The following is a 21,800-nucleotide window of genomic DNA, read 5'->3' on the forward strand; positions in this document are numbered from 1 at the left end:
GCTTAGAGGAAGAAACAATTCTGTATTTCTTTAATTCGATCAAAATCTTAGAAAATTTTGAAAGACCTTTTAAACAAAATTGAATGTGTGCTGATATATTGAAGATATTTACAAAACTTTTAAGCTTCTTTTGATGTAACTTGACCACACATCTGGCATTTTGTGGAACAAACAACTAAATTAGAAGAATCATCTTCTTCGGAAATAGATTCTTTTAAACAATTCTTTTCTTTCGGAGTTGAAGTACGTTGAGAAGCTGTTGATAAATTCATTGCTGTAGCAACAATGCTGTTCATCAAATCCATTCTCGAATCCAGACTGTATTGCTTATTGCTTATACTTAAACCTCGAATACGTCGACGAAGAGAGGGACTGTCCTTCGCCAAGTTTCCAAATGCATTGCCAAAACGTTGGATAAATTGATCTATAGCTTCTGTATTATCAAAAATAGCTACGTAACTGCCATTCATGATCTTTGGTATCATTGGACTATTAGCTAAGAGTAAACTTGTTCCGAATTCGGGATTTCGTTTCTTAACTTCTTTGATAGAAGGTTTATTTACTGTAATCTTATTCGAATACATTTGTAGAATCTCAGTTGCTGTGATTTGGATGATTTTCCAATCGAGGCGAATATCTTCGGATGTAATTCGAGGTGAGGAAACTGAAAATCTAATTACGTAAATTCCTTTTAGCGATGCTGGAACGCAATGTATTTTTCCATCAGAATTTAAACGCTTTAATAGTTTCTCTGTTAGTTCATTTTCGCCCTAAAATATAAATGATCTTTTATATTATAAATCAAACACGTATTTTATAATTTAGTAATATCAAATACCTTCAATCTAAATACAATTAATCCTAAATGCCTTTTAGCAGGAATTTCAAATCTTTTATCTTCCTGAACCAATTTTTCAAATTCAATTGCTAACTTTATTGTCTGTAAATATAAGACGATTGATTGTATTAATTAAATATTCAAATAAAAATTATGTAAAATGCAATCATAATTTAAATCTGTAAGCTTGAATTGATAAATTACGGGTTTGGTGGAAAAACGGCATATTTGCAAAACTACAGAAAACGAGTTGAAAAAACAAATATGAATTTGTGCATCGTCGAAACTATTATCTAAAGTCCGCTTTACACGCTCGTATGTGTACACTGGTTGTCTGTGAACTCGTGGCGGTATGTTGTGTGTTCAGAAATTAAACAATGTGAGATTCTTCTCGGGATACACGTGTGCTTATGAGTGAATTTATTGAACTCTACAGAACATCAGCTGTTTGGAAAGTCAAGAGTAGCAGTGTTTGGCAGGATCCATTTTGTAAATAGCTTTACCACATATATCTTTTCTTTTTCTATAATCTTGACAGATTCATTTTGCCGACTTGATGTAGAAGGAATGGAACCATCAATTACACTCTTAGGTTTTTTTCTTCACTTTTAACAACTATATTTTCGGACTTTTGCCTTTTTATTTTTTTCGTTTTGCTTCAATCCTTTCTATTTCATCTTTTCATATAAAACGGAAACTTCTTCATCATTTCCATTAATCACAATATAGTGGCCGAAATATGAAAAACACAGCTATGATTAAAAAAAGAATCATCTTGTAAGCAAAGTTACTTAATTTCGTCATGATCACAGTTAACTGCTTAATGGAGATCGAAACCCGTGAAGGCAGAAATGAGCCATGCAGACCGTCAGTGCAAACATAGTCTGCATAGACAAACCTGAACAGAATGGAGCGTGTAAAGACCGTTTAAGCAACTTTCACGGTTCGGTTATATGCCCCAGGAGTTGTACCGTTTTTATTAATGCGAGTGTACAAACCCACATTAATAAAAACGTTACATATTTTAAAATTCTGATGAATTGAAACAAATCCTCCTTTTTGTCGAAATAGGACACATCGTTTTTCCACCAGACTCCTCGATTCTTATTATAAATCAATACATAATAAATTCAAGTAATTGCTTATTAAACATTCAAGAATGCTCATTAAACATGAATTAAATATACAGAAATACATTGTTTTGATATTTATCAATAGTACAGTATATAAAAAAACTAGCGTACAAAAATTATTAAGTTATCATTATAGTAATACGATTTATATTTAAAATGGTTTGTCATAATTGGATGACGACTCTAATTATAACACAATTGTCACAAATAGCGCGGAGACAAGATTACAGATTGTACAAACTTGTGTTACAATATTATAATCTGCCAATTATTATAATCAATATTAACAAATTAATTTTACTATTCTGAATTTGACATTCAATACTAATAAAATACTGTATACAGCTAGTAACGAGCATTTATCATGCAAACAATTAATGCCATTGTTCTTGTTCATATTAATATAATATAATCTGTTTTTTGCGTGCTTAAAATTTATCAGTTGTTTCTCTGGATAGAGAAATCCCCTTTTGACGAACGGTAAGGTTGCGACTCTATAAAAGATCCGGGCCGTGTTCAGTAACGCAAAATTCTGACTTACTGAACGATATTTTTAGTGATTACTAAGTACAGTGTTAATACAATTTAGTAATTACTAAGTACAGTTTAGTAATTAGTAAGTGGACGCACTGTAAGGATTCTTACTCATTTACTCAAGCCCTGGTCACACTATGCGATTTCCAGCCGCGCAGGCGACTGCAACCGCGACGGCTGTTCCCGTTAACTAGTAATCCCCACTCGAAAACTGGCGCGACTGCAATCGCAACTAGAAACAAAAAGTTTGTTCTACTCGCGACGATTGCAAACGCGCATCCAATCAACAAACGCCTTTATGCCACGTCATACAGTGACAACATTGAAAATAGTTCATCATCATGGCGGATAGTCAGAGGATTAATACTTTTACAGAATCGAGATTGATCGAGCTTATTCAGGCTCACGAATACCTGTGGGATTTTAATTCTTCGTTTTATCGAAGATTTTATCTTTTCACGTATTTTCGCCAGCTCTATTAAAATAATCGCCTTTTTTCTTTTATTCATTCCAGAAAAGGAACTGCTTGCTATTTTAATAAGAAAAGTGGCTAAAATTCCGTAAATATTCTGAAGTAGAACGTAAAATATCGGCAAACTCACGAAAGTAGTCAAAAACAAGCTACTGTAATTTTATTGTTTTATTATAGGGCCACGTGTTTCCGAGTTGCAACGTCAACGAACAATGTGTGACCACGAGAAGACGCGCGCGACTCGCGCTTGTTGCAGTTGCAGTCGCCTGCGCGGCTAGAAATCGCATAGTGTGACCAGGGCTTCAGACTACTTTTAGTAGACTTTCTGTGCTTAGTGACATCACTCCATCTCTGTTTCTGTTTTGAAGAATTTTACGCTTACGACTGTAATGGCTGCTCCTGTTGGGTTAAATAATTTCATTTTTAAAGATGAAATTACAAATTTAATTTTTTTATTATATTTATTTTTATTTAATTTTAACTTCGTCCGCCAGTTTTCCTAGTTGTCTGACAAAGAATATACGCTCGTATGTATAGACCGGTGTCTGTGCACTCGTGACGGTGTGTTATGTGTTAGAAATTAAACTCAATAATGCTCAGAATATTCTTAGCTCCGCCCAGTAAGCCGCTCAGAATTCTGACTTATTATTCTGCGTTACTGATCACGGTTCCTGAATCGAATCGAAGCTGGATCTAAAAGATAAAGAAATAAACAAAGAATTGTATCTTTAATTTACATTTCCTTCGCGTTTCAGATATGATAGAGTGAAACTTGGATTTAGCGGACAAAATCTAAAATTCCGATATAACAATAAAACTATTCATACGGTATGGCTTTATCTTGATTATGCGTTTTCTGCCTTCTGCCAATAAACAAAAATTTCTTACTATTTCTATTCCCTAAAACTTCTTTTAGGCGGGTACTACAATTGATTACATACTTCCTATGACTGTCAATTAAAAAATATCATGCTTATCTTTAATGCCATATTCTCATAGAATTTGTGTCTTTTTAGACTTATCCACTTATCAAAGTTTTTGTAACTACATTTTTAAATATTATCTGACATAGTTTCCATCAAATTTTGATAGGTTTAACTTGCATAATGAAGGAAGTATTCAGAAATGTACAAAATTTTGAAGGATGAACGAATAAGAAGTAGAACAGATCAAATAAGTTTAGCGTAAGTGTAGCGGGAAAATTGGCAAATATCCTGCTTAGGAAGCCTAAATAATGTAATCGGTAATCGTCTGTCCAGTTTGCAGTATTTGCGGTTTGATTATCAATCCAGGTTAATCTTTTCTTCTAGACGTCTCTAAATTAATTAATCACTTATTTCTAAATATTTGGTATAAAACTACACCCCGTGACCCGTTGGATCACTTACTACTAAAAATTTATAAAGAATATATGAAATCTAAACAAAACCATCTGAGATGTAAAAAATTATGACAATTTAGATGACATTCAATTTATTTTTTCTTTGGAATTTCTTTGGTAAAGATAAGCTCGGTATTTCAAAGCGAAATGTAGGAAACAATAAAAAAAAATCTCGTAGGTACCAGGGCACGCCACTGGGTACCAAGCGGTGGAAGCGCCGCTTCTCTTGTATTGTCTAAAATATAAATACATATTGTGCGATTATTTTCATATTTTAACTTACTTTGAATTAATTAAAATTAATATTTTATTATAACCGCATTATGTACTGTACCTTATTACAAATGTCTACACATGTGAAAACAATGATAAGATTGCTATTGTATATTCGAATATGTATATGTATATTCCCAATGGAAGCGCTGTATTGTCGAATACGGAACAGCTTCCACGACGAAAATATTTCAATCGTGTAAAGCAGCCAGATCATACGCATTCGCGCATGCACTTTACAGAGCACCAACCTCAGACGGTTTAACTGGTGGATGCTACACACCAAAATATCGTATAACGCTTCCAATGATTTTATCCAAGACCGGTTCTGCGTTGTTAGCCGCCTGCATGCTAGATATTTGGCCACCCTGGTCCCATTATGCAAATTGCGAGTAGATTCATGACTTAACCCAACCGATAGGAGTTTACTGGTATGTTTTTATGATAGTTCTGTATAGTTGACAGGAGTTTAAATTCATTAAAATATTTGATATATTTATTCCGCTCTCCCATTTTATATTACTTACGGATTTCAATGTTAAACCAGTGATATTACGATTTCATATGTCCCATCTATAAGGGGATGCAGAAAAAAACGTTTATTTAAAAAGTTAAAAAAATTATTTAAAAAAGTTTTGGCTCAAGATCATATAATGAAAAAGAAAACATCATTAAAAGAGAAAGACCAATGCCTAAATTAAATATAAATACTGTGCTTCAATCAAAAGAATTTGTTCGATATNTTGGCTCAAGATCATATAATGAAAAAGAAAACATCATTAAAAGAGAAAGACCAATGCCTAAATTAAATATAAATACTGTGCTTCAATCAAAAGAATTTGTTCGATATTTTCACGATAAACTTTATGAAGACATATAAAATGGCTTTGTGAATGCATAAAAATGCAAAAATTGTTTTGTTGGCCTTGCCTATTATTTTAAAATGAAATTAGTATGTGGAATAAAAATGGCTTTGACGATTTAAGTAATTCGAGTAAAGCTGGCAAAAGACACGAAAATCGTAAATGTCACATCGATTCTTTCGTAAAATTGAAGCAATTTGAAAATCAAAACGGAATAGAATTTAACATTAGTAAACAATATAAAATAAATATTGAATATTATAACGAGATAGTTACGGCTAATAGATATATTATATCTAAAATTAATACATATTATATGTTTTTTATCAAAGCAAAAATTGGCATAGGGAATCTATTGAATCGAATTACAGAGGTAATTATATTGAATTTGTAGAAGTCTACGGTTTTTACTGGCTTATCACGAATGGACCCTACGCCTCATATTACAAACTCTAAGTAAATTGCCCCTGGACCATCACTGACGCGCAATGAATTGATTGCCGCTGGAAGGGCTTCTTACGGAAACACAGCTTCCCTATCATCAAATGTCATTGCACGCCACTGCATTTTGCAGACGTGTAACGTCTCCGCATATCTCGTTTTATAGATTTCCTTCGAAATAAACCTCATATCACTCGAACCTCGGTCCCCGAGACAAGATGAGAACCGATGCCAATGGAGAACCACACGAGAACCACAACTCGTGGCACAACCTTTTTTTGAAATATACGCCAAGTGACACTATGAACTCATAGCAGGCGCATTAGGGAGTAACGCTGGTACTCGTCTATTTTCGATTTACAGTATATTTTTTCCTGAGGAATGTCAGAAAACACGGTTGTCTCGGTAATCCGTAACGAAACTTGCTTTATTTTGTTTCTATTTTTATTTGGGGTTCGGGATTTTTAAAATTATGGCAGTATTTTGCGCCGTTTTTTCTGTATTTAATTATAATCAACCAACAATCTCAGACTTTTAGTAGTATATAGATGGTATTTAACATTTTTAGTACCAAATTATATAATTTGCCGCATTTTCTTCGTACTAAAACGCAATTTTTCAATGTTTTTAAGCATGATGTGTTGGAATCAACGATCGCGATGTGCTGTAACGTTCTTATGACGTAATAAAAGGTTGGTGGCGCTCCTGACCCCTCGGGCAAGGTGACCTAGTTTCACTCTCCCCTTTCGAGCGCTGACCTTCCGGGAGTGACGACTGTGTAATCTTTTGTGCACTCTTTGTTCTCTGTTATATAACTAGTTACGCGAGTCTGACTTGATTTTACTAATCTCCGAAAAGCTACATCCAGTCTAACATGATGCACACATGCGGTGCAGCAAGGAAAAGCGGCAGAATGACGTCACTTTTTATCGTCGCAGAAGTCGATTTTTTGCCGCTTTTCTCGTGCCGCAAAAATTGGTTGAATTCTATCTTTTTCGGCGACCGCCGCAAGACGCGTTTCTATCAGCCAATAACAGTTCGTCTGGTAGTCACGTGAGTGTTTTAATGGCGGAAAGTTAAACGCAGTTAACCGAGACAACATCAGAATAAACAGAAAAAGATAATAAATGTAACACAAATAATCATATATAATTTAATTCAAAGAACAAAACAACCGAATCTTACTCGAAATAGTAATCTTAATCGAGGAATAAGCGTATTTTGTACACCAGTTCTTTCTCGATCCAAGAAAATATCTCTAATCCAAAATCTTCTAGCTAAATAAAGCAAGCCGTACAAAACAAAATTTATAAACACGTGGATAACGGCAGTGTCGGTATCGTTCGCCATCTTGAATACTGAACGCATGCGCCGAAATGTAAGCGGATTACCGCTTGTGTGGTTGTGTTGCCGCGCGGCGAAGATGCGTTTACGACACCGCTTTTACTTGCCGCGCCGCACGTGCGCATCCTTCTTTACACGTTAAATGACAAAAGCGATGATCAAAAGATAGAATGTTGTTTTGGGTTACGATTGTAATCCAAAACAACAATCATCATAAACCATGCGATGCGTTATTCACTAATAAAGACGAAAAGGTCTATTACGTGATGATCATGTGACTGTATGATGTGTTATATAATAATGCATCATATGGTCACGTCAGTTCAAATGAGCTTTGTTGCTAGCGAATGTTTAATTTAAACTATTTTTAACAATTATTTATTGTGACATCGTCATAATGCCGGGCCGCAATTTTTAATTTAAAATGTATGTTCTCCACCTGAAATTGTTAGAGGATTGCACCTGTACACCACACTTTTCCTTTAACAATAGAGTCGTGCCGGTAATATATGTAACACCTCTTTCAAAAAAAAAATTGTTGAATTAATAAGTGATTTTATTGCCATTAATCCTGGTCCTCTTGTTTCGACATTCAGCGTGAAATTAAATCACAAATCACGCGTCAGAAAAAAACAGCAAAATGTCGAGCTTCCGTACAATGGGAGTTCCGTGCACCACACATCTAGCGATTTAATGATGTTACACGACAAGTTCGAGAAGAAAAGTACGAAATGACGTTGAGAATGGAAGGTAGTTTTGTGCAATGCCGCCTAGCGTTTCCAGAGAAATTGAGGAATTTTTTGGGATGACTTTTTGGGCTGCAATTTGAAAAACTTGTAGACCTATAAATTCCCACTGTCGTCTGTCCGTCTTTTCTTAATCTCGAGAAGGGAGATAAAATCCGACACCAGATATGGAACCTTGGGGCTGGAGCCAAGACTAACTACATGTTTGTTTCTTTGTTAAATTATGGCAATGCAACATTTGGGCGATCTGCCTAGGGAGATGCCTTCCGGGAGGTCTTTTTAAGAAAAACTGGTCCTTATTTAGGCGTTACAGACGTGGAAAAATCCGGAAAACTGCACAAGGCCAGCCCGTCCGAGCGAGGCGCAAACCCACGACCGAACTCCCAATGTTCAGGCTACAAAGACCGCTTGACCACTGGTGGGCCTACTAACTACATAAGAACGTCCGATGCAAACCGGAAATCACGTTATTTCAATTCAAAGCTTTTCTCCTGAAATCAGTTTATAGATGACCTGCACGACTCTATTGCTAAAGGAAAAGTGTGATGTGCAGGGGCAAACACTACTAATAATTTGAGGTGGAGAGCATTTATTTTAAATTAAATAAATTTAAAAATTGCAGCCCGGCATTGTGACGATGTCACAATGAATAATCGCTCGTATCACTTTGATCTTTTTTCAGTAGACTAAAACAAAAATTTCGACATGACAGAACCTGTGAAATACACAGGTCTGCAAGTAAAAAACTGCATACGATTTTTATTCATTTTCTTATAGATTTCAACTTGGTAAAAACGAAAAAATACCAAAAAAATTCCATGTCGTCAATTTTTTTTTTGTTACACTCAAGTTTTTGTTTGTAATTAGCGTAAAATTCCTAGTTAACTTAAAATTTAGTATTTTTTATTTATTTGAAAAATGGCCTTAAAACGAAGACTTTTCACATTAATTCTATCAATTATAGCTGGACTTGGTAATAAATAAATAAAAATGTTAATGGTCGAAGAGAGTTGTGATAGGGGGAGGTGAGTTAAGTAGCTTTATCCTTAGGAGGAAGGTTACACGATCATATAGAAACAGGTTAAAAGTTGATAGTGAGTAATAATATTGGCGAGGTTGAGCGTGTTTTGACATGCTATCTGGGCTACTAGGAATAAATATAAATAAACTGCTGTTGGATTAGATCGTGTTTCAACAAGCTAAATAAGTTCAGTATCTCGCTGGCCATCTAATGCCATACTCAGTTTATATCCAGCATTCGAACGCTACTGTACTTGTATTTTTATTTCTGGAATATGGCTCGCAGAGGTAGTGTAATTTCTCCCGACAGCTTCTGTTATGTTTGTGGTGAATACACAGTGAAAAGTCAACATCCCCTTTATCTGATCCCCCTCTTTTTGGAAACAACGGGAGAAACGAAAAAAGAAGCATGGGACTCTTTCAAGAATGTAGTGCAGGTGTGGCCAAACTTTTATCCCTTAAGGGCTACTTTTTTGGTAAAATATAGTCTGCAGGCAACTATGAATATGGGCAAACAATTTTAGGATTTTTATATGCGCATGTGTTAACATTCATTTGCATTGTTCATCGGGATAAATACAAACAGTATGGGTACGTTGCACAGACAATCTATTATTGTAAGAATAAATTATCGAATTAACATTTTTAAACATTAAGTTAAGTGAAAGCAAATTGTTCAACTTTAGCTTCGCGGGCTACTTTCAAAACCTTTGCGGTCGACCGGTCGACCGCGGTCTACGTGTTGGCCATCCCTGATGTAGTGCATAAGTTTTTGGGGAATACTAAGGACCCTGACTACAAAACCATTGTATAACGCATGCTGGCAGCATATGAAACTCAAGGATGCAAGATGGGCTTAAAAGTTCATTTCTTACACTCTCATATTGACTATTTTCCCGAAAACTTGGGAGCCTACAGTGAAGAACAGTATGAAACATTTCACCAGGATGTCCGTGATATCGAGAGACGTTACCAAGGAAAATGGGATATCAATATGTTAGCTGACTACTGTTGGATGTTCAATCGAGAAACCAGAGGAGGAGATCGGAAACGAGTTCGGAGAAGCATCAAAGAGAAGAAGAAAAGCTGTCATAAGAAAAAAGAGTAGACCTAAAATTGTGTATAAATATCAGAAACAATTTTTTGATTAGTTGTAAGAAAATATAATATATTTAGTTCATTGTAATAAATAAGAGTTTTTATCAAATACTGTATTTGTTTTTATTTTGCAAATAATTGATACGTGATGGGATATTATGGAAGTCATTTTTAGAATCTCCGATCTTTAAACATTGTGATCAAATGTGTTATTCAGAATTAGTCATTAAATAATTATTCAAAAATGATTCCTATTGCTAGCAAGGGGAAGGCCAGACGTTCGGGTCTCCGATTCAGACGGAACTTGATGAGCACGTAGTCCTAAACACAAACAACTCGTCGTCCAAATAATAGGACCCACTTCTCAAGCGTTTAAAAAAATGGGGTTCCGAAAATTTAGTGTTTAGCTTGTAAGTCTTTGGAAGTTTCAAGTCTTCAGGTAGTTGAGCGAATAAGACGTCTAAACTTTGGAGCTAGATGACGTAGGTTCGAACGTTCGGCGTTTTGGATTAGTTAATTTTATGTGTAACTTTATTTTAACGCATTATTATTAATACAATAGCCCTTCGTTATAACGCGAATTCGGATATATCACGCTTTTTTTGTCCCCAAATTTTAAAAACACTTGAATCGATAAATTTTAAAGTAATTGCCATTGAATTTCTTTTTGCAACGAAATACGGTATTTTATTCGTACCATTGTCCTTGAAACCACCACTGCAGGTGAAAGAATAAATTCGTCAAGATCTAAAAAAGCAAAACAGGTGGACTGATCAATTATCATTTGTTTCCTTTTGATATTAAACGTTGTTTATTTATTGGTTTTAAGTACTGTCTCCTAATTTATCAGTTCCTGTGAATTCCAAATTTTACACCTTTATGTGAATTGACAGTATTGCGTCAATTCACATAAATGTGCGAAATTTGGAATTCGCGGCTTAATGTGTAAGGAAGTTTTAAAATTTTTATATAGTAGCAACTTTATTTTGCATTTTAGAGAATTTTTACTCTTTGTAATTTTATAAGCTTTGATGTTCTATTATATATACAATATGTAATTTTTAAATTCTCAATTACTGCATTTATAATTTTTATTGAAAAATATAAATTACACGAATTTTTAATAAGCGATTTATTGTGAAATATAGTACTGTATAAGAAAATCTCAACTGATATTTTATTTTTATATCGACAGTATTTGTCTTTAAATGTCATTGTTAAAGAAACAATAATGCTAAATGGGAGTTCACGGAACATCATTTAATACGATACAACCAGAAAAAAATTCAGTATTGCAAAACTAAGCTTATTTTATATCAGAAACACTTGCTGATGAAAGAACAGAGGATAGAGATTTCATAGCATGATAATCTGTTTAGTAAAAGTCTAGAATTTTTAATACTCTGTTATATCGTGCTTTTTCTTTCTCTCCCGACAAGCGTGATGTAACCAGGAGCTACGGTATTATTATTCCTCACGTTTAAACCTTATAAAACAAGAAATTAAAAATTGTGACGTCATTTCCTGTTTAGCGAAAACAAGCCTCTGTAGATTTATCACTCAGCTATAGTCACTCTTGAATATGAAACTTTCAAATACTTATAAGCTAAACACTGAATTTTTAGACGCCCAATTTATGGAAAGTGGGTTCTATTACAAGGAGTTGTTAGTGTTTAAGGCTGCGTGCTCACTAAGTTTCGTTCGAATTGGAAACCCGAACGTCTGGACCTCTCCTTGTAAAAGACTGTTTAACATGTTACTTTTGCTTTCAAGACGACAAACTGATAAGGCTGATAAGGCTACCAGCACCTGCATTAATTAGTAAGTAAAACTGGTGGCGATATTTTAAAATTTTTCTGCTTATATTTTCAGATGAACTTTTGTTATAATGTACTCTAAAAATAAGTTTAAATTTCATATAAACTAACAGATTAAATGAATAGTTTCTATTTTCGACATTTTTATTTTCAATATCTCTTTACTGTTCAATGAAAGGAATCAATCAGCAATACGAAAGTATTTTCTTGAAATGATTATTTTATCTTGGCATTCCATTAATATAATAATAATAATATAATATAATAAAATTTTCAAGAATTAAATTAGCCTACTAACGTAACGAATATGTTCTTGAAGTCCCGTAATTCCAAAACTTCGAATAACAAACCATAATTTTAGCGATCGAAACCTCCTACTGAGAGGAATTTGCCAGTGCTGTAAATGAAATTTACGATGATAAGTAAATCTAATAAATTTCGTTTCATTTAAATGTTAAGCAATTTATTTATTTCAGTTGTCAGAAGAAAATATAAACGAACTTACCATAAAATCAATAGCTAGACCTATTAATTGCAAATTATTATTAATACATAAATAAAGCAAAGATATAAGTGAAAGGTGAGAGCCATTACCTGTGTTTTCGTGATGAAGATAGAGAGGATTCACATTAAATGTTCGGTGGAGGGCACCGCTATTCTTCACCCTGTAGAGATTCATTTTATTGAGTAGATAAGACAATTAAAATGTGATTGTAATTTAATAATCAGGAAATATTTTAACCAACCACATTGCAGTACAATCAAAATGAACCATCATCCATTTTGAAGGATTAAATGCAAACGATTGAACGTATTCAATGCCCTTCATCCATTTTCTGAATTCGGGACAAATAAATGCAGTTCCTGCATAAGCAGCATCTACGTGGATCCAAATATTTTCTTTCTGACCTAAAATCGTCATTAAAAAATTATAATAACCGTTTTATTGTTTGTAATATTAGTACTGTATTCTGTAATATCCATTTAGTCAGATATAGCCTACTTACAGATTGGTCCTAATTCACTTAAATTATCAAAGGAGCAAGCACCAGTCGTGCCCAATGTAGCACAAAGCTATAAAAAGAGTTTTTTTTAATAAAATAAAATATATCGATCTTTGCAATTGCTTTTATTTTTAGTAAGATTTAGTTTTATAATGGTTAATTGTGACATATGTGAAAACTATGGAATTTTCTTTTGTATCAGAACTTCAACTTAAGTAGATGTTATTTTTGATTCGTGAATATTTTCATAGACATCGAGGTAATTTATATCGCATTCTATGGTTAATAACAGATAGTAATTAATTGGAAAAACCATTGTAAATATCTATCTGTAGTATTGTGTATGTATATAGCCTATATATAAGTTTATATATATGGTGGCAATACAACGATATATATAACATCTGCGATGTTTTCGTAGTTATAATTTTAAATAAAGAAATGCTTACATTGATCTTGAAATTATATTGATAAATTAAAGTAATAGTTATTGAACAGGGGCACAAAACTGTCCATTTGTTACTTTTAAGAAAAATATATTATTATTTTCTTTCTAATATTGCCAATGCTAGTTTGCTTGCGTTCAAAATTAATCGAAAAACCTACTTCAAAGTACTGTATTATTATCCTTTAATAAATAAATAAATATATTATCGCTAAAGCTAATAATGAATTTATATTTTCATTAACATACTTTCTGTTTGTTTTATCTGTAAAATTAAAATGCATATTACAGAAAATTTTGAAAGAATGCGAGAAATGAATTTAAAGAAATTGAGTCGTTTTTTTCAATTGTAGTCAATAATAGTAATATTCTGTAATAGTATTCTGTAACTGCTTGCGGGCTACAAAAAATCATTCTATGGGTTTAAAATGATCCGGGAGCTTCAGTTCTCCATCATTGCTCTACATATTACACTGCAATATTACGAAAAGTGTAGCAATCGACAACGAACCAACACCTCCTATAAATGAAGACCTGTATTATGTACGTACTATCAATATATAGCGACGTCAAGAGTTGATCAAGTAGCCCTCATTTTGTTGTTGTTAGTATATTTAGTACATTTTTGTCTTTTCTTTTATTTTTAATATTTCAGAAGATGCCGAGAAAATTATAAAAACGGTCCAATTGTTAGGTGCCATTCGGAAATTTACATCCGGACAAGAACGACGCCACTAATAGTGGTTCAGGGGTTTACTTCATGTAATAATACAAATATTGTAGATATATAAAACTTTTGTTGCTTTAATAAACATATAAAATAAACTAAACTACGCATAAAGTAAACAAACTTGCACGTAAAAGTTGAAAAGTAATGATGAAGTTCGTATTTACAATAAAAAGTCTAATCACTTTCACCATCTCCAAAATCCAGAGGCGGATCTGCATAGGGACTAATAGGGCTTACGCCCTACCCCCAAGTGTCAAAGGCCCACAAAAATTGAATTATTATCATAAATTTTTAATACTTTTTCATTAACAATGAGCACTTATCGTATAGCAAAAAATAGTTAATAGGTTAGGTTTGGTTTGGTAAATATGGTTAAAATGAGGCCCCATTGGACTTCAATAAGCTCTAGACCCGAATCGAGTATCAAAAAACATCTGTTAATTGTCTTTATTTCATTAACCAATTTTCATTTTATTATCTAAGTTGGAAGGGGTTTAAATAAATGTCAAAAATAGAATGCATACTCATTTCCAGCGCCGTAACTAGCCTTTTATGCGCCCGGTGCGAGCTTTTGTAACTACGCCCAAATCTATGACCAAAACTTGGTCCAGGTCATTTCTGCGCCCTGTGACCGGGCACCGCCCTAGTTACGGCACTGCTCACTTTAGTATATTACAGAATAGTTTTATATCTATGATCTATTTTAATCGAATTCAATCGCAATCAATCAATTTTTAAATTAATAAGAATCTAAGCAATTTTGAATGAAAATGAAGAAATTGTTTCATAGTGTTACTATTTTCATTCAAATACAAAACGTTCGTATAGCATATGAAATTGGCCAATATTAAAATCTATCTCTAGTGCAAAGTTCAATAGATATAGAAAATTTGATGGCTAAATGACCAATGCGGTAAAGGCGCCAACCTGCCTACCACTTTGGAAAAGATTGATGCTTTTACGATTCAAGGCACCAATCTTTTCCATAGCGATAAAGATCAATTTAGAAATTTTCGTGGATACGTCAGACCCTCACCATCGAGCTGTCCATTTTGGGCCCGACTGAACTCATGACGGACATGATTAAAATACCCTCTTCGTGAGCATGATTGAAAAACTAAACAACGAAAAACAATAAACATCGGATTCTGTTGAAAAAAAATATTACGAACAGAAAATAATACAGTACCTCTTTCATCTTTTTAAAATAAATTAAATAAATAAATGGTTACTATTATTTTAAATTGAACGATCTTAAACAAATTTTTTGTTCTTAACATCCCTGCAAGTTTCATTTCATCAAGTCATTACAGAATTTACATTCATGCGAATTTCTTTTAGCACGAAAATGTGTTCAGAAAATCCCAACATAATTTTCTAATGGAATTTTCTGAATCTTTAGATAGAAATAATTATGATTTTTAACGCAGCTTATGTATAATATTAAATGTTTCTTACAAAAAATGGAATGAGGCTTTTCTGTTTATCTCTCTCTACGGTTTCTTTTAATTTTTCTCCTCGAAGACTCAAATTTTCATCACTTTCGATGTAATGCATTTTAACCAATCCGATTAATCCTGCCTTTTCGACCGAAGAATGAGCCTTAAAACATACGAATTTATATTTAAATAACTTTAAATACATCTCCAATAAAGAAATTATGATCTTACCTGATCGGAACAATATGCTACGAGTCTACCATTGATTTCTGCTTCGTCCAAATCCGGATAATCTTTTTTAACCCTTTGAATTACTTCCGTTCGAGCCGCAAGCAAAGCTACAAATGTTGCTTCGCTCGCCGAAGTCTATAGGAAGTGGACTTTCTCATAATCTATTAAAATAAGTTACAGTTGGTTATAAACATGACATTACCTGAATGACTCCTCCACCCAAACCATTGGAATGATCGTGAAGAAACGCTTCAGGTAATCCTATCATTTTCCCTAACCAATCCATTACAATAATTTCTAATTCGGTACACGCCGGGCTGGATGCCTGATTGTAAATAATAGTGAAAAATATTTGTTTAAAGAATAAAATAAAACAAAACTTCCGAATGAAACATTATTACCCATGTAAAACCTAAGCATCCAATCGCATTAGATAATATATCACCAAGTAACGAACCGGGACAATTTATAGCAGGAAAATAAGCGTGCATATGAGGACTTTGCCAGTGGGTAACCTACAAAATTTAAATACCATAAACGTGATATTAATATCATGTTTATATTTCGAATTATAGAATGTATAGAATATTCTGTACTAACCCCTGGCATGATCACTCGTTCGATATCGTTGAAAATATCTTCCCATTTTTCGCCTTCGATTGGAGCACTTTCTGGTAATAAAGGCCTCATATATCCCGGTTTAACATCGGGAAAAATGCGTCTTTCGCGTATATTCTCCAGATAATCTGCCGTGTAATCGATTAAGATTTTTCCTGAATGACATCAAAGATAAATTCATAAATCTATCATCGCCAGTTTTGTAAAAATATACATTTTTCATTTTTTGAAATTCGAATTTCAAAGAGACAAACCCCATTTTCTGTAATCTTCCAAATTCATCGGTTATATTTAGTATGTAGCGCCTATAATAAAATATGTAAATTGAGTATTGCTATCGGATAAATTTTTAATCGAAGAATTGTTTATTATGTTAGAGAATCCGGACAAGAACTCATCCAATTAAGCAATTTTTATTCGTCCACGATACATATTACATTTAATATTCTTAATGCAAATTTTAATTTAAGTTTGAAGCATATTTGTTCTAAAATTTTAAGTATAAAATTTATAAAACACTATTTTCTTAGTAAAAAAAATGTATTAATTACTCAGAATAACAGTTTTATGACCGTTAACAACGTTCCTCCAAAAGAAATTGTCTGGCATAATTTATCGCTGGATTTGATGATAAAAACATTTTAAAAGTCATTAAAAGAAGTTCAAAATTCTCTGAAAATTTCCAATTATTTTATAATAAAAACTTAAAATATTTATTAGCAAAATAACCTTCGAAGTTATCAGAAAAAATTGTAAAAATTTCCGATTTTTCATCTAAAGTTAATTTTATTCTAAATCTTCTTACCATCAACTGTAACTCAGAGATAAGTAATTTATTCTAGGATAAAAGAGACTGTTGATCTTACCTTATTTCTGATATGAATGTTTATGCAGTCGATACAAAACTTGCTAGTGGTTCGATCTTGTTTATAAAGAAATATAAGACTCATTGCGTTTGCGCTATTACTATATTCTCTAGAGTGACGCGATGATACCCAACCAATTATCGTTCTAGTGGCAACGTTAGTGAGTTAACTCTTTCTGTCTGATACTCTTATAGGCCATCGACGAGCGGGGATATTGTTTTAGATCGATACTTATGATTTTCGAACTACATTTCCAATTAAAAATCGTAAGAAAAGTCTCCTTAAGATACGCAACGACGATAAAAGTGATACATACATTTAATATTGTCTTTTTAGTTGCGATATTCGTACAATGAGAAACAATGAATGGTTTTCTTATTGACTTTGTACAAGTATCGGTGGAATTNAATCACATTATTAATACATAAATTGTGTGTGGCGCCACCTGTTACGAGATTTTATCATAAAAAATTTTTATATTATTAATTGTCATAAAATGGCAAAACGCTTAATTTTGATGGTAGAGACGAATTTTGCAAAATAATTGTGTATGTTAATAACGAGTAAACTCTTCATTAATTAAGTCTGACCCTACTCGAGATATGATACACAACTACCCTATATCTCCCCACTCCTTGACCTTTAATTTAACAGCCAAAATTTAATATCATCAGTCCCTTATATACAAACCATCATGCCAACTTTCGTTTTTTAATCATTATCCCATCCTGAGGTAGTAAACGAAATAGACGCAAACACTCACACATACATATCCATGACATTTTTTCCTTGAATTTTTACTTTTTCGGATTCAGGTCTCAAAACGTGAGATTTGTAAAAAAAAGAAAAAAAAAAAAGCTCGGAGGGTCAAATTTGACACGATCCCTATACTTTCCCTTTCACGTATACATAATAGTCGGAAAAGTAATTGTCCTTTCCTTCACTTTTCCTTCTTTTCGTCGCTTTTTGCACCCCTTTCCCAAATATCTTACTTTCTTCCTTTTTAATTTTTTTCCCATTCCAATAAAACCTCATTTACTTTTTCCACACAGACACTTCTTCAACTTCGCACTTTTTCCACCATTTTTCCGACGAATAAATCTCTGCATCAAATATTCACCTGACCTTGTTTATGGCATTAGTTCGTACGTATGGCTACGTAAATGTAATGGTTACAATAACCGACTTGATAATTATATAAACACATACATGAACAAAAAGCACAAGAAAGATTTTTTAAAACTATTTATATATTTTATAAATTATAATAATGAAAAAACTGATTACATAAAAGTAAATAAATGAATGAAAAATCATTTTAAATTATTGAAATTTTTTAAAAAAATTATTAAGAATTGCCAAACATTTTAAGGTTTAGAATAAACATCTTTCATCATTTTCAGAATGCTGGAAGATGTTTATTCTGAATGTCTTATTGTTGTGGGAAAAGTACTTTTGACGTATGAAATTGGCAAGGGATATCTCGTTTCAGACGTTAATGATTGCCTTAATGTAGAATGTAATCGTTGTGCGAATGCGAAAACAGTCTAGATATGCTCACAATAAAAATTTTAAAAAATATTTGTATTATATAAATTAAAATAAAACGTATATAATTTTATTTTTAAAATGTTAAAAGTAAATGGTTTTAAATTTAACAAAATTCCTCGCAATACAAGCGAGGAGTTTTGTTAAATTGAACATGATATTTGAACAGAAAACAGAATAATCTTCTCGCAATGTTTTCAAATTGTCAAATGTCTCAACCGATTTATTAATGGTTATCCGATTCGTTGGGAACCACCGGAGGCCTGTTGGTAGAGCGCAGATTCGCGTCTGACCAACAGGCTGGCCGCTTGGAGTTTTCGGGGATTTTCACGTCTTTAACACCTAGATAGAGAATCTCTTTCTTAATTTTTATACCAGTCTACATACTCGGGATTTATTAAGCCTCCAAAAGTCAGAAATGAATAGAAAACTAGCAGTTTTCCGTGTACTAGTGAATAGTGCAATACGGTAAAAAATAGATTATCTGACTCCATTGGTTCTTTTTAGAATATATTTTTATTGACCTAGATAGAGGCTATTTTCCCACTGAAAGTTCTTCTGGAAGACATCCATCTGACATTTTGCCTGTCGCGTTACCTTATCCCGCCTACCCAATCCAATTTCGATAATTGGGCTATTAATAATTATTATAATTTATTATTTTTTCAGTTACTATGAACGATTTTAATTAAAACAATCAAATAACTTGCAGACTTTTTACTGTAATTACAGTAGTCTATTAAATTTTCAATTTTTTTTTCCGAAGAGGAAAGAAAGAAGGTAATGGAAAGATGTTACTAAGAGCATGGTAAATTTCCAACAAAAAAATTATTGAAATTTTTTTAAATCTATGGGTTTAAAAAAAAAAAACAAATATTCATATCTTCATAAACTTTATCAAGTAATTAATAGAGAAGGTTAGGTCTAGTTATTTTTTATTTCTGTTGTATGTAAAGGTAGCCTGTAATAAATGAGTCGAGAAATTATTTCAAGAATAAATACTATAACTCCAATTATTATTATGAATATAGTTTATAGCAATTTTTTTTCTCAAACAAGATGGCCGCGGCTTCCTGTTATGAGATAGTGCGTTCTTTTATTTCTCCGCGTAACTCCGCGTGCGGCATCCGTTAAAACTTCTTGCGAAATGCGTGCCGTCGGACAGCAAAAATGGCCGCTCGTAGTTCAATTTTGCACATTTCCACCGTGGAGGCAGCTATCTTTGTTGTAACGAGAAATGCAACTGATTTAACTTCGAATCAGTGAGACTGCTGCGCGCAGCGCTTCAAGAAAACAGTTTAGCAATGTGCTCTGCTGCATAGCTTAACAGCGCTGCGATATAACATATAACATGTATATACATAATAAACTGCAAACATTCAAACGCAAAAAAATTAACTGTAAAGTGTATGCTAAAGGCAAAATAAATGAAAAATAGAAATACACGGTAATTCTTCATTAATTTTTGACGGACGATCTAAACAAGAATACAAAAAAATCGACTTTCTCGGCTGTTAAAAGATTTAATTTAAAAAATAACTTTTACATTATTAATCACATAGTATGCTAAAGGCAAAATAAATGAAAAATAGAAATACACGGTAATTCTTCATTAATTTTTGACGGACGATCTAAACAAGAATACAAAAAATCGACTTTCTCGGCTGTTAAAAGATTTAATTTAAAAAATAACTTTTACATTATTAATCACATTATTAATACATAAATTGTGTGTGGCGCCACCTGTTACGAGATTTTATCATAAAAAATTTTTATATTATTAATTGTCATAAAATGGCAAAACGCTTAATTTTGATGGTAGAGACGAATTTTGCAAAATAATTGTGTATGTTAATAACGAGTAAACTCTTCATTAATTAAGTCTGACTCTACTCGAGATATGATACACAACTACCCTATATCTCCCCACTCCTTGACCTTTAATTTAACAGCCAAAATTTAATATCATCAGTCCCTTATATACAAACCATCATGCCAACTTTCGTTTTTTAATCATTATCCCATCCTGAGGTAGTAAACGAAGTAGACGCAAATACTCACACATACATATCCACGACATTTTTTCCTTGAATTTTTACTTTTTCGGATTCAGGTCTCAAAACGTGAGATTTGTAAAAAAAAGAAAAAAAAAGCTCGGAGGGTCAAATTTGACACGATCCCTATACTTTCCCTTTCACGTATACATAATAGTCGGAAAAGTAATTGTCCTTTCCTTCACTTTTCCTTCTTTTCGACGCTTTTTGCACCCCTTTCCCAAATATCTTACTTTCTTCCTTTTTAATTTTTTTCCCATTCCAATAAAACCTCATTTACTTTTTCCACACAGACACTTCTTCAACTTCGCACTTTTTCCACCATTTTTCCGACGAATAAATCTCTGCATCAAATATTCACCTGACCTTGTTTATGGCATTAGTTCGTACGTATGGCTACGTAAATGTAATGGTTACAATAACCGACTTGATAATTATATAAACACATACATGAACAAAAAGCACAAGAAAGATTTTTTAAAACTATTTATACTTTTTATTTTTATTTAAAAAAATTTCAGCCAAATAGGCTTGTGCTCTAAAACTTATTAGGATAGCCCGAAACTCAGTTAACCAAGATATACTGCATACGTTAATGTTATTTACCTTAACCTTAAAATGTATTTCTGTTAATTTACTTTTGGGCTAACTTGTAGACCTACATTAAAGCGTGAAAACGAGTATGGCAGAGGTTCTATTGTATAATTATTTAAAAAATGATATATTTTAATATTTTAAAATATAAATTATATGTTAAAACCTAAGATTTATAAATAAATTATTAAATTTGCTATAGCTACTCTGCATAATAGCAGAATTTTTTGTTTAATCTGCTTTTAAATCCATTAAAGATTACATTATTAGAATACTAATTAGATTATCTCCTGTAACAATAGATTGAAATA

At 32.7% G+C, this 21,800-nt stretch overlaps 1 protein-coding gene across 1 annotated transcript; it reads right to left on the reverse strand.

Annotated features, from left to right (window-relative positions):
• LOC111626285 (histidine decarboxylase-like) lies at nt 1-16,723 on the reverse strand. The gene is made up of 13 exons (XM_023369607.1): nt 16,682-16,723; nt 16,410-16,582; nt 16,211-16,324; nt 16,012-16,134; nt 15,810-15,944; nt 15,598-15,741; nt 12,968-13,034; nt 12,707-12,869; nt 12,555-12,625; nt 12,466-12,485; nt 12,259-12,357; nt 839-940; nt 1-770 (listed from the first exon to the last, which is right to left on the reverse strand). The coding sequence occupies exons 1-13, from the start codon at nt 16,707-16,709 to the stop codon at nt 120-122; spliced, it is 1,890 nt and encodes a 629-aa protein (XP_023225375.1). The 5' UTR covers nt 16,710-16,723; the 3' UTR covers nt 1-119.
• Nucleotides 16,724-21,800: the final 5,077 nt, after the last annotated feature.

The sequence above is a fragment of the Centruroides sculpturatus genome, unplaced genomic scaffold (assembly GCF_000671375.1).
Source record: "Centruroides sculpturatus isolate CEXI.00-Female unplaced genomic scaffold, Cexi_2.0 scaffold22, whole genome shotgun sequence".
NCBI classification, from domain to species: domain Eukaryota; kingdom Metazoa; phylum Arthropoda; class Arachnida; order Scorpiones; family Buthidae; genus Centruroides; species Centruroides sculpturatus.

Excerpts from the sequence above, each read along its gene's own strand:
- LOC111626285 (XM_023369607.1), bottom strand. The coding sequence starts at position 16,709 with ATGAATTTGGAAGATTACAGAAAATGGG. Across the intron at positions 12,870-12,967 it reads AAGTGAATTAGGACCAATCT|GTCAGAAAGAAAATATTTGG; the intron begins GTAAGTAGGCTA and ends TGACGATTTTAG. Across the intron at positions 771-838 it reads TAATTGTATTTAGATTGAAG|GGCGAAAATGAACTAACAGA; the intron begins GTATTTGATATT and ends TTTATATTTTAG.